The following is a 12,899-nucleotide window of genomic DNA, read 5'->3' as shown; positions in this document are numbered from 1 at the left end:
TCTTGTGGGGCTGAGCCCTTTGCCTGTGGAATCTGATGCTGCCTCCCATAGATAGTCTCAGAATGGAGTTGAATTGTAGGACACCCAGTTGGTGTCAAGGAAATGGCTGTAGGGTGTAGAAAAGGCCCACCGACACCATAAACCTTGCACTATTGAACCTGAGGGAACTCTCCTCTTTGGGACAGTTTCTTCAATAGTTAGCCAATACCAATTTCTGAGCACCCACTGAATGCAGAGGAAGATGTCCCTGAAGTGACCACCACAATTCCTGCACTCCAGAAAGTATTCTGTTTAAAGAATGGCACAAGCCTACATATCACAGTAGGAGGGAGCCACTGAAAGCCAAGAGCTGAGGGGACCAGAGTCCAGGGGTGATGAATGGAGGGATGTTAACACTGGGTGGGTGAAGAAAGAAACCTAAGATTTATTTTGGATCCCCCCCCCCCCCCGCCCCATGCCAGCATTGTGGTTGGCATTTGTTGTGTTAATTCCCTGAATCTTCACAGAAATCTGAAGGGTGGAGATTATGCTCTCTTTCATGAATAAGGGACCTGAGGCTCTTATGACTCGAATTGGTGGTGTCAAGGCCAAGGGCAAGCCGCCCCAATATGAGCCACTTTGGCTGAATATTATTTTGAGCATAAGAAGACAATCAACACCCTGTGGGCTCAAGAGAAGCTTTCGCTCTTCTCTTAACTGCATAGGAGAATCTAAATTGGGGGTCTTTCTCAGAATAAGGGGTATTAGTAGAAATAAATTTTATCTGAGTGATCCATCTATATGGCAGGAGAAACATCAAATTATCAATTATCTGCTCTCCTTATCTCCCTGTGAAGGAGATTTCCTCTGGAGTCCCAGACCCGTGCCCCCTTCTCCATAGTTCAAGATGACATCTATACCTCATTTTGCCTGACTGTCTTTGAAATTGCCATGTCTGTGTAGATTCTCTGTATGCATGCTTTTAAATTTGATTTTCTCCTGTCAATCTGTCTCAAGTCAATTTGATTCTTGGTCCAGCTCGAAGGACCATGAAGGGGATAGGAATTCTTGCTCCCTGACAGTGGCAGAGTCAGTAGGGTTCTTACTCTTCAGAGACCAAGTTATTTTCACTATACCATGTTGCTTCCCAGCACAGCACATGACACTCCTGAGTATTCAGTTAATACTTGTTTGTTGAACGAAGGCATCAGATAATTAAGTTAATGGAGGAATGTTTCCAGGAAATGATGACTCTGGAAATGGTCCTTAACCGTCCTACTATTAATTATTGTTATTATCTGTTGAGCATTTGATATGTACCAGGTACTGTGATAAGCATTTTCTATATATTATCCCACTTGTTAAAAAGTAAACTATAAGGCAATTATTAACTCCATTCTATATGAAGATATTTAAAGAGGAGGAATGATTACCCTAAGGTTGGTAGTGGAACCAGGTCTCCAAATTGCGGCTTTTTGTCTTCAGAGTACAGGTTTCTCCTACACCAGGTTGATCTGCTAGCATAACAGTTTCTTTTTTATCTTCCCATTGTTACTACTCATTTCTTCCCAGACAATGAGATAGATTCATAGCTAAGGATTTCAAATCACAGGAAATAAGATTTTTAAACTTAGTTGCCAGTTACCATGCCAATATAAACATTATCCTCACACCCACTCATCATTATCACATTAGAATAAGCAAAAGCAATAACAGCAGCAAAGACCAAAAATACTACATGAACAAAATTAGATGTGTTGCTGTCATGTGGGCCAGATGATATGGAATGAGGACTTCAGTCTGGTTCCCGGGCCTTCCTCCCTACCCCCTCTGCCTTCCTGCACGCTTACAGTTCTTCATTCCTTCCCGATCTCTGAATAGCTTCATTCAGAATCAATAGTATTTCACATGATGTGTCAAAGCTCTTGGCATTGACGGATTTTTGAGATTCCTTTGAAGGCCTCTGTTTTTGCATGATGAGCTTGATTTAAATCATCTCTTTCTGGACTCCACTTTTTTCCTCTAATGATAAATTTTGAGCCCATCTATGCAATTAAAATAGTGCCCATTCAGACTAATGTTCCAGGTTACCATCCTAACAAAATGCTGTCTGATGTGTGCGTTTTGACATTTGACTCCAGGACGATAAGTGAAAGAGATGATAGCATTGAAGATCTCTTTGTTCCAACTCAGTACTCTGGGTGCTTTCCCCCAGTGTCTCGTTCCCCCGGATAACCCAGGGAAGTGAGCAGGTGTTATGTCTTTTGTCAGGCTGACGGAAATGGAGGGAAAAAGAAGTAAAGTAGTTTGCCTTGGGCCACACAGCTCTAAGTCGCTGAGCTGGAATTTGAACCCAAGAGGGTATAACTCAGAAGACCCCATCTTCTGCCTTTATCAGATAATATTGTCGGTGCCGAAGTCACTGGGTTCACCTGTCATAATTTGCTGGGCTGTTCCTAACAAAGAAAGCCAGGAGATTCCATTTGTGAGCTCTTCTCTGCCTTTTTTCAGTTCTACTTGCTGTATCTCATTACTGTCTTAGAAGTGAAAGGATATCTGTGGACTGCTTTGAGCTCCCAGTGCCAGTGTTGTGTGTGTTAATGATTTTTACCCCCAACCCACCAGTGCAGCTATATGATTTAATGAGTGGCTCATCCTAATCAGATGGCTGGCTAATGGGGAATTAAGGATCATAAGACTGGTGGTTTTATTCTAACAGAAATTCATATAACAAGAGTCATTTTCTTCAAAAAAAATGAAGAAATTAAGTCTCATTAAAATACGCAGGAAGACATAGTCTTAACGGATATTGAATTTGAGGCACTATCTGGTTTAAAAGCAGGGATTGGAAAGGGCTTCTGCTTCCTTGATTTTTCCTGTTGGCATCTATGAGATCTGGGGGTGGTGGGATAGCCAGGGTAGGAGTAGAGTTGAAGAGGAAAAGGGGTGGAGAGAAGGAAGGAGGGAGGGAGGAAAAAGAAAGAGAGAATGTTATAATCCATTTTCTGGAAGTGGGCTTTTTATAGATAAGCAACTCTTTCCTTTTGGTCTAAACCTACTCTAAAAAAAGAAATTGGTGAATAATGTAACCAGCCTTGATCATGAAGAACAAATCAAAACCAACATTTATGTCCACAGAGTTTGACACCATATTCTGAAATGAAACCTGAATCGCACAAGAGGATAGAAAATCATAGTACTGTGCTTTTCAAAGTTCCCAGCAGTAACAGTATCGCCTGGAAACTTGTTAGACATATACATTCTCTAGGGACCACCCAAGACCTACTAAATCAAGAAGAGTCAAGGGTTCAGAACTGTATAAAATGCCCTGCAGTTATTAGGACACACACTGAAACTTGGAAGTAGGTGATTTAGTAGAGTATGGCATTGGAGTCAGAGAGACCCTGAGTTCTGACCTCCCTGCATGCTGTTTCTCTGATTTTGGACTTCCGTTTCCTTATCTGCCAAATAGTGATGGTACCCTTCTTTAGGTAGTGTTGTTTTTTATGATTACTACATTGCTTTGAGCTCTTGAATTGCTGGCTTTGAAGATTTGGAAACTATTTTTTAAATTTGTAGGGGTCACTTTGTGCCAAAGCCAGCAATTCGTAATTGCCTTTGCAAGCCATTAGTATTATTGTCAGTAAACATGGCTAACTGAGCACACACATTTACATCTATCTGATCACTCCTGAAACCCCTCTAAAGAAACAACAAAGGAAAGGTCTTTTTAGGGCTTGGAATCCATAAGCATAAAGAGCCCTAGAGTAGGATAACAAAAATTTGAAAGCTAGAAAGCAGTTATTGACTTGGCAGACCAAAGAGAGATGAACCCTGAGGTGACAGGGGATATCTAAACAATAATTTGTTTTACAGCAGAACTGCCCCAACAGCTCAGGCATTAGTGGCAATAAGTGCCATTAGAAGTGAGAGTGAAGGAGGGTTAAGAATAGGGTTGGTTGAAAGTTTGTTTAGGAAGCATTTAGACCCCAAGATATCCTTCTATGAAGCTGGGTTACTACCCCTCCTCCACTCACAGAAGCCTTGTGTATTCTTGAAAGAGAGTCTCTGGGCTGGGAGACACCAGGGACATAGGAAGGCAGAGGTACCACAGGACAGCAGGGCTTAGGGGGAAGTTTATATACTGAATGCTGAGACTTTCAACCTCCCTACTTGTTTGCTACATGCTGCGAGCATTCTCCAGACAAGAGATTGAGGACTTCTCTAGGAACTCAGAAAAGTGCAAAAGGACAATCCTAACGTTGATGGCACCATGGATTCTTCAATACAAACTCCAGCCAGGTCACCCTATTGTGAATTCTCACAGTTGAACCCCACTCATACACACAAAGGCTCTTGATCATTTTTTTTTAACTCCTCCTCTAAAATATGAGCAGGCATCTAAGATTTAGATATTCATATTAGATATTTCTAATATGAAAGGCAGGCAAACATAAATAAATGAGGAAACAAAGACCAAACAGGGATAAGAAAACTTAAAACTCTATCTATTGTTGATATCCTCAGAAAATAAGATATTAATGTCAATGAAACAGAACAGAATTGCTGTTTAAAAGCAACATTTAAAGAACTAGAAACTGATGGAAATGAAAAGTATGATAGTAAATGAAAATTAAATAAAAGGAATAGGAGATAAAAATTGAAGAAGTCTCCCATAAAGTGATAGGAAACCAGAGAGAAAAATAAGAAAATTAGATTAATCTAGGGGCCCAGCATCTGATTAACAGGAGATCTGGGAAGAAAGAGTAGAAAATGAAGAGGAAGAAACCATCAGGGAAATAACCCAATTAATTATGTAACTAAACTATTAACTATATAACTAAACTTACTGTCATATTTTTCAATATGTACATAAATCAAATCATTATTATACACCTTAAACTAATAAATGTTACATGTCAGTTATATCTCAATAAAACTAGACAAAAAAAAAGATGAGACCAAGAGAATCTTTTACCAATATGACTTTGTAAGCCTACCTCCATTTTTAAGAATTCTCTTTTCGGGGCGCCTGGGTGGCGCAGTTGGTTAAGCGTCCGACTTCAGCCAGGTCACGATCTCGCGGTCTGTGAGTTCGAGCCCCGCGTCAGGCTCTGGGCTGATGGCTCAGAGCCTGGAGCCTGTTTCCGATTCTGTGTCTCCCTCTCTCTCTGCCCCTCCCCCGTTCATGCTCTGTCTCTCTCTGTCCCAAAAATAAATAAATGTTGAAAAAAAAATTAAAAAAAAAAAAGAATTCTCTTTTCAATTATGATGTTTTTACCTGATTTGTCTCTTGCATCAATACTTATTCCCTCTGTGTATTCATTCAGCCCATGCTCTTTTAGTCTTTTCCTGTATTCGGCATAAAAGGGGAGAAGAAAGATGTCAGAGATGTCGTAGCTGTATCCATATCAATTCATCTTCCATGACCACTATGTTCCCATCATTGCCAGATGGAGTGGCAATGTGATAAGAGCTAACAAAGGCCTAATGACCTTCTGCTGAGAATCAAGAGTATAGAAACAAGAATGGGTATGAGAGTAGAGTCTTCTTTAAATTCTGTTTTAATATATCATTTGGAATCCTGTATGAACAAAGTTAGTTTGGATAAACCCATAAACTATCAACAGAAAGCAATAATTGTTAAATTATTAAAAAAAGAAAAAAGACATTAGTCCTTTAACTCTAAGGTTTGATATACCTGCAGAAGTAGTTTTTTTTTTTTTTAATTACTTTTTTAGCCTTTTTGAATTTAGAAGTAAATTATGCTCTGCAAGTTTATTAGAAGTTGAAGTGCATTTTCCAACAGGAGTAATTTTGTGAGTAATGACCAATTTCCTAGAGAAGCCCACAAGTCTGTTTAAACCACTGCTTATTAAAAGTATGTGGGTGACATTCTAATGGCTCTGCAGAAGCCAGTCACCCAGAATGCCAGGGACGCCCTGCTGATACAGAGGTGGGGTCTTCACATCGTCACTCCTCTTTGTTAGCAGGCAGATGAGGTCCTGCCTCTGCTTCAAGAACCTGGAGTAGACGTCCCAAAGACACAGAGATGAGAGATGGGGAAGCTGTGTGGCTAGTGGCTCTAGATGGGGTGGGGTGGGGGGGTGCTAAGGAGACCTGGGAGCTAGAGAGCAGGTTAAGCATAAACAAAGAATAACCAGGAACTTAGGACCTGAGACCTGTTAAACACACTTCTTATTTCTAAACTCACTCCTGCAGTGTCTCTTTCTGTTCCACTGAAGATCCTCGAGATTGAACTACCTACTTTCCTTCCTTTTCCATTGCCCTTAATTTGTTGCTTCTAACTAGGGTTTCCCTCCGTCTTGGGTTCATAAAATAGAACGGTCTCTCAATTTTCCTTCTCCCTTGGCTTTTGAGAAACTGTGAAGAATTTTATTTTAAGTGATTAAAAAAAAACTGACTAGAAATAAAAATTGTCCTTATTATGCTTATCCTTCTGTCACCCCATCTACCACTGTCACCACCCTCCTGTTTACTTTTTTCTTTGCCCTTCCCTTCCCTTCCCCTCCCCTCCCCTCCTTTACCCTCCCCTCTCCCCACCCCTCCTCTCTTCTCCCTCCTTTTCTCTCCTTTTTTCTCCTCTCCTCTCTTCTTCTTTTCTTTCAGTTTGATCTGCTGGAGGCAGGTCTAGGAAGGAAGGAAGGAAGGAAGGAAGGAAAGAAAGAAAGAAAGAAAGAAAGAAAGAAAGAAAGAAAGAAAGAAAGAAAGAAGGAAACAAAGAAGGAAGGAAGGAAAGAGAGAGGAAGGAAGTGAAGTAACCCAAGAAAATTTCCTTGAAGTGAAGGCCATAAGTTTCCAGATTAAAAACCTAGCACAATGGATGAGACCTGAGCCAACAATCAGCAAAAGGCACAGCATTATGAATTTTCAGAACATTGTGGAAAAATAGTTTCTTGTCAGAAAAAACAGGTTCAGTATGAAGGATAAAGGATCTGAATGCTTTTGACTTCTCAACATAAAGAGAAGACAAGGGAGAGATGCTTCCATCGAGAAATGAGAGAAATGATTTCTCATCTAGAATTCTACACCCAGCTCAGGTATTGAGTGTAAGAGTAAACATTAGGGCTCAAAAGTTTTGCTCCCATATACCTTTCTCAGAACACTATTAAAGGATGCCTTCTATGAACAAAAGTGAGTAAACCAAGAGGGTGGAAGATCTGAGATACAGGAATCAGGGGACCTAACCCAAATAAGTGAAACCACTTCTAGAATGCTTAGGGCAGAGACACCCACGGCTGGTGATGGAACAGTTCAGAAGCCTCCAGAAGAGATTTTTTTTAGCTTCTTTTTCCCCCTAAGTTTATTTACTTATTTTGAGAGAGAGAGAGCATGGGAGGGTCAGAGAGAGAGAATCCTAGGCAGGCTGTGCACTGACAGTGCAAAGCCCAATGTAGGGCTCACACTCATGAACCGTGAGATCATGACCTGAGCTAAAACCAAGAGTCAGACACTTAACCTACTGAGCCACCCAGGTGCCCCCAGGAGAGATTTCTTTATGGAAATGAAATTAATAGGCTGACTAATATATTTTCATATATTAAGAAGAGACTTTGTCTGTGGTAGAATTTGGAGTCAAATTAGAGATAGGTAAATTAAGCAGATGAAAATATCATTAGCTACAGGGAAAAGGAAAAAACTGTAGAAAAGGAAAAGTAACCTGAGTATACTACATGGCTTTGCTGTGAATATCATTCATCTAGTTACAATAATATCAGCACAGATAATTATGGAACCAAGATGATGATATAACTATGTTGGAGGATGGGGCCATGGGAAGAGGTGTGGGAAAGGAATGTGAGATGGGAGGGGAGTACAGGTAAGGAGCTAAATTCTCAGAGGACAGTGGATAATTCCTAAAACTGAAATATCAGGACATGGTGATTTGAGAATGACATTCAACAATGAACCTCAACAGCAAAACAACCAGCTAACACAATGGAGAAATGGGTGCGTCTGCAGAATAGGAAAGTGGGTGAAAAGAAAGAAGGTCTAGGGGAGTAAAGATTTTAAAAGATGTTTTGGCCACTTAACTCTTTAGCCTATATGTATGTGTATGGATACAAAAATAAACGTGAAAATTTGAAAAGGGAAACAAAAATTTTTGCCAGCAAGTTGTAATTAAGGGTCAGAGAATACTGTTTTTATTTCTTTGGGTGGGACCCAGGGCTCTTGCTATGATACAGTGTTAACTCTAAACTGCTCAAAGATAGCGTGCCTGGGTGGCTCAGTTGGTTAAGTGTCTGACTCTTGATTTCAGCTCAAGTCATGATGTCATGGTTTGTGAGATTGAGCCCTGAGTTGGGCTCAGTGCTGACACCATGGAGTTGGCTTGAGATTCTCTCTGTCCCTCTCTCTGTGCCCCTCCCCTGCTCACACACACATGCTCTCACTCTCAAAATAAATAAACTAAAAAAAAAAAACCTGCTCAAAGAAAGAAAGAAAACTGCTCTTACCCAAATCAGCATTTTGCTTTGGGACTGGGAAGGGTCTTTCCCACCATGGAGGGGCCCAGCTGTTTCACATTTAGAGTCAGCCAGGGAATCCTCAGAGCTGGGGGGTTCTGTTATGCAGGGACGTTCCAATCTCCTTCTCTTCCCACATCACAATCAAATATCTATTCAAGTGAAATCTGGACTTACACGTCATCTTTCCCAGTAAGGCATAATGCTTTATAGAGAGATATTAATAAATAAAATGGGTGCATGAAAAATGCATAACCTCACTTCATACAAAATTAGAGAAGGGGCATTGAGAGCAGAATTATCCATTTTTAATAGTAATAATGTTTCTGATAGTAATAATAATTGAATAAGGCCCTCCTGAGGACCTTCAACCTTCTAGAATGTCTCAGAAGCAGACTGGCACGAGAGCAGCCCTGGGCTGTAAATGATAGATGTGGCATTGCTGCCTTAATTGACCAGCATATGCCGGTGTCTCAGACCTGCGCCTTGTTCTCAAATCATGGACGAGAGAGCTATTCTTACTGTATTGATTTGGTGTAACTATATTTTTAAGCTCAAAATTAAATTAATTTTCTAGCAGCCATCTCAAGAAAGGCACCTCTTACTCTTCATGCATGACCTTTGGTTCATTGTGGACCAGAAAACAGAGCTGAGCCAGGACTGCCATACAGGCTTATTGAGTTAGAGTCAGACTCACTGGGAACAAGGCAGCTAGCCCAGGGAGGCCGGTTTTGAGCACATTTGGTGATGCAGGAGGCAGGAAGCGGGAGACCTGACCCTGTTGTGTCTGAGGTTATTTATGAGCCTACAAAGGCTGTGTCTGCATTATTCAGGCTTTGACTACTTTTGCTTTTATCAAGCTTCTTTTGTTCAGATTGGTATCACTCCCTGGTACATTTCTAGAGCTGGCAGCACTCTTTCCCATCCTCATTTGTGTCTTTTCAGGTGGAACTTGGTCCTCAGTTTCTTAGGCAACCGTATCTGGCACTGGTGGATGGACTAACTGAAAATTTCCTTCCCTAACATCCATATCCCTGCCTTTCTCTCTTACTCTTCCCTCTCTTAGTTTTTGGCTAAGCCTGAGTAAGATCATTTGAAAGAAATTATTGTGGCCCCTCCATGCGATGGGATGGCATGCATCAATAAAATGGAAGGAACCATTGATACATGCAACAACATGGATACATCTCAAGGGCATTTTGCTAAGTGTAAAAGGCCAATGTCAAAAGGCCACATACGTGATTCCATTTATATAGTGTTTTTTAAGTGGCAGAATTATAAAAAAGGAGAAGAGATTAGTGGTTGCCAGAGAGAGTGAGTATAAAGGGGGAGCACAAGAGAGGTCTCTGCAATGATGGCACAGTTTTCGTATTCTGTGTGGTTCTAGTTACATGAACCGGCACGTGTGATAAAATGACACAATTCTACGCATACTTCATGGCAGTGTAAATCTTCTGGTTTTGACATTGTGCTCTAATTCCATGAGATGTCACCAGTGGGGAAACTGGGTGAGGGGTATACAAGATCTCTCCGTACTGTATCTTTACAGCTTTCTGTGAATTTATAATTATTTAAAAATAAACTGTTTTTTTTTCTTACAAAGAGGAATGAGGTATTCATAATGAACAATATGGATGAATCCCAAGATAATTATGCAGAGTGTAAGAAACTCGTAAAAAAAATAGTACAAAAGAAAAATATAGACAAAATGGACTACGTCAAAACTAAATACTTTTATGCTGCAAACAATGCCATCAAGAAAATGAAAAGACAGCCCACATGGTGTGAGAAAATACTTGCAAATCATATATCTGATAAAGGATTTGTATCCAAAATATATAAAGAACACTTACAACTCAATAATAAAAAGACAAACAACCCAACTGAGAAACAGGCAAGATTTAAGTGGACATTTTCTTTAAAGAGCAGATAAGAATGACCAGTAACCATATGAAAAGATGCTCAGGTCATTAGCCATCAGGGAAATGCACATGAAAACTACAATGAGATAGCAATTCTCACTCACTAGGATGGCAGTAATCAAAAAGACACATGGGGCACCTGGGTGGCTCAGTCACTTAAACGTTCAACTGTTGATTTCAGCTCAGGTCATGATCCTAGGGTCATGGGATCAAGCACCATGATGGGCCCCTGGAGGCTGCTTAAGATTCTCTTTCTCCTTTTGCCCCTCTCCCCCCGCTCGTGTTCTCTCGTTCTAACAAAGCAAAACAAGACATTTGGAACTCTCATACACTGCTGTTGGAAATGGAACACAGTGCAGCAGGGAAAAGAGTTCCTCAAAATGTTAAACATAGTTACCAGATAACCCAGCAATTCCACCCCTAGCTATATGCCCAAGAGAATTGAAAATATGTTCATGCAGAAACTTGTACATGAGTGTTCATAACAGCATTATTTATAATAGCCAAAAAGTGAATGACCTGGATGCCCATGAACTGATGAATGGATAAATGAAATATGGCTTGTCAATATCCTTGAAGATTATTTATTCAACAATAAAAAGGAATGAAGTACCAATACACGTTGCAACATGGATGAACCTTGTAAACACTGTGTTAAATGAAAGGAACCAGCCACATAAGTTCATATCTTGTATGATTTAATTTATTTGAGAGGTCCAGAGTAGGCAAATCTATACAAACAGAAAGCAGATTACTGGTTGTCTAGGGCTAGGGGATTGGGAGGGAAATGCGGAATGACTGATAATGGGTATGGCATTTCTTTGGGAGGGGGATGAAAATATTCTAAACATAGATACAGTGATTGCACAACTCTGTAAATAACAGCCATTGAATTGTATACTTTAAGTGAGTGTATTTTAGGGTTATGAATTATATCTAAATAAAATGTTTAAAAAGAGTATATATTGTATGATAACGTTTATAGAAAATTCTTGAGAATGCAAGCTAATTTATGGTGACAGAAAATATCAGCAATCATTTGGGAATGGGAAGGATTAAAAAGGTCCATGACCCAACTTTTTGGGAAGTGATGGAAATGTTCACTAATTTGATTGTGGTGATGGTTTTATGGGTGTATACATATGTCAAAACTTATCAGATTGTATACTTTAAATGTCCAGTTTATTATATGTCAACAATAACTCAAATTTTTTTTAAAAAAAAAGCAGAGCAAAAACGTGTGAACTTCACAAATAAGTATTTATTAAGTTTTAAAAAATAATTTGACAGATACTTATCGGGTACTGGCATAGTGGTAGCTCCTGGGGATACAATAGCAAGAAAAAGATGGGTCCAGCCTTCAAGCAACCCATACAGGCACAAGGAAAGAAAGAAGCATATAGTTGCAAAATGGTTTATATACTATTTCCAGCTGTGTAGAAATATGCCTGGGGAGTCATGGTCACCTTCATGGGGAGGCTTCCTGGAAGTGGTGGCACTTGAGCTCAGCCTTCAAGGGCAAATGGGAGTTAGAGGTAGAAGGTGGGGTTTGGTGATGATGTAATGGTCCTCTTTCCTGACACCAATGTAGCGAGAGCAGTAGGAGCACATGGTATGTACTTGTATCTCAGAGGAGACCTGATTTTATTCTCGCCATGTGAAAGCCGTGCTATCTTCCCCAGGAGCCGTATCACAGTGGATTATTATATTTACATGTACCTTAACAATAAGTGTGAAGCAAAGCTATAAAGAACATCCTTCATTGTGCTTGGCAGACTTGCTGTTATTTACTTGTTTGTGATGATGGATTCGGGGTCTGTCCTTGCACTACATTGTTTCCTGTGTGAAAGCCAAGACTAAATGTTTCATTCACCATCCTGTCCTCGGCAGGTAGCATAGTACTTGGCGCAAGAGGAGCTTGAAGAAGATTACTTGCCAGTAAGTTAGGAATTGGGCTGATACAGAATAACATATTTGACTGGTGGCCTTAGGCATGGCTCAAACTTTTTGAGGTTCTTCTGCAAAGGTCAGGACAGTCTGCCCTAGGTGGGGGGCAGCTCTGGCCATTGGCCTGCTCTGGACAAGTTGAGCATTCTTGGGTCCTGGTTCAAGGACCACTCATGTGTTGTCTCTTGTCTTCCTGCTTCAGCACTTCTCTATGCCACCATCTTTGGGAACGTGACGACCATTTTCCAGCAGATGTACGCCAACACCAACCGGTACCATGAGATGCTCAACAGCGTTCGGGACTTCCTGAAGCTCTACCAGGTGCCAAAGGGCTTGAGTGAGCGAGTCATGGATTATATCGTGTCTACCTGGTCCATGTCCAGAGGCATCGACACAGAGAAGGTAAGGAGGGTGACAAGCTCAGGTAGGCCCTGTGTGTTGGCTTTCCCAGAGAGACCTGAGGCACTCCTAGGGCAGTGGTTCTCTAACCTGGCTGTGCATCAGAATTCATTTGGGTAGTTTGGGGTTCCCACATCCTACCTCCAGAGGTTTTGATGGCCTCCAG

General features: G+C 40.7%; 1 protein-coding gene and 1 long non-coding RNA gene across 6 annotated transcripts in view; one reads left to right on the top strand and one right to left on the bottom strand.

The window, feature by feature from the left end:
* Positions 1–12,899, top strand: part of KCNH1 (potassium voltage-gated channel subfamily H member 1) — a 387,096-nt gene that overhangs the window by 257,276 nt on the left and 116,921 nt on the right. For all 4 annotated transcript variants that reach the window (XM_086693674.1, XM_086693677.1, XM_086693675.1 and 1 more), the window contains one exon: positions 12,537–12,736. In XM_086693674.1, coding sequence (XP_086549800.1) covers positions 12,537–12,736 — 200 coding nt within the window. The remainder of the gene's footprint in view (positions 1–12,536; positions 12,737–12,899) is intronic.
* Positions 1,364–8,573, bottom strand: LOC147572596 (uncharacterized). 2 transcript variants are annotated; one of them, XR_015245837.1, is made up of 3 exons: positions 8,457–8,573; positions 5,261–5,331; positions 1,364–1,571 (listed from the first exon to the last, which is right to left on the bottom strand). It is a non-coding gene; the product is annotated as an uncharacterized LOC147572596 (long non-coding RNA). The 2 variants fall into 2 exon arrangements; XR_015245838.1 differs by lacking the exon at positions 1,364–1,571 and adding an exon at positions 2,749–2,874.

Source organism: Puma concolor, chromosome E4 (assembly GCF_028749965.1).
Source record: "Puma concolor isolate L17-30 chromosome E4, mPumCon1.1.hap2, whole genome shotgun sequence".
Taxonomy (NCBI): domain Eukaryota; kingdom Metazoa; phylum Chordata; class Mammalia; order Carnivora; family Felidae; genus Puma; species Puma concolor.
This window is presented reverse-complemented; position numbering and strand designations above follow the sequence as displayed.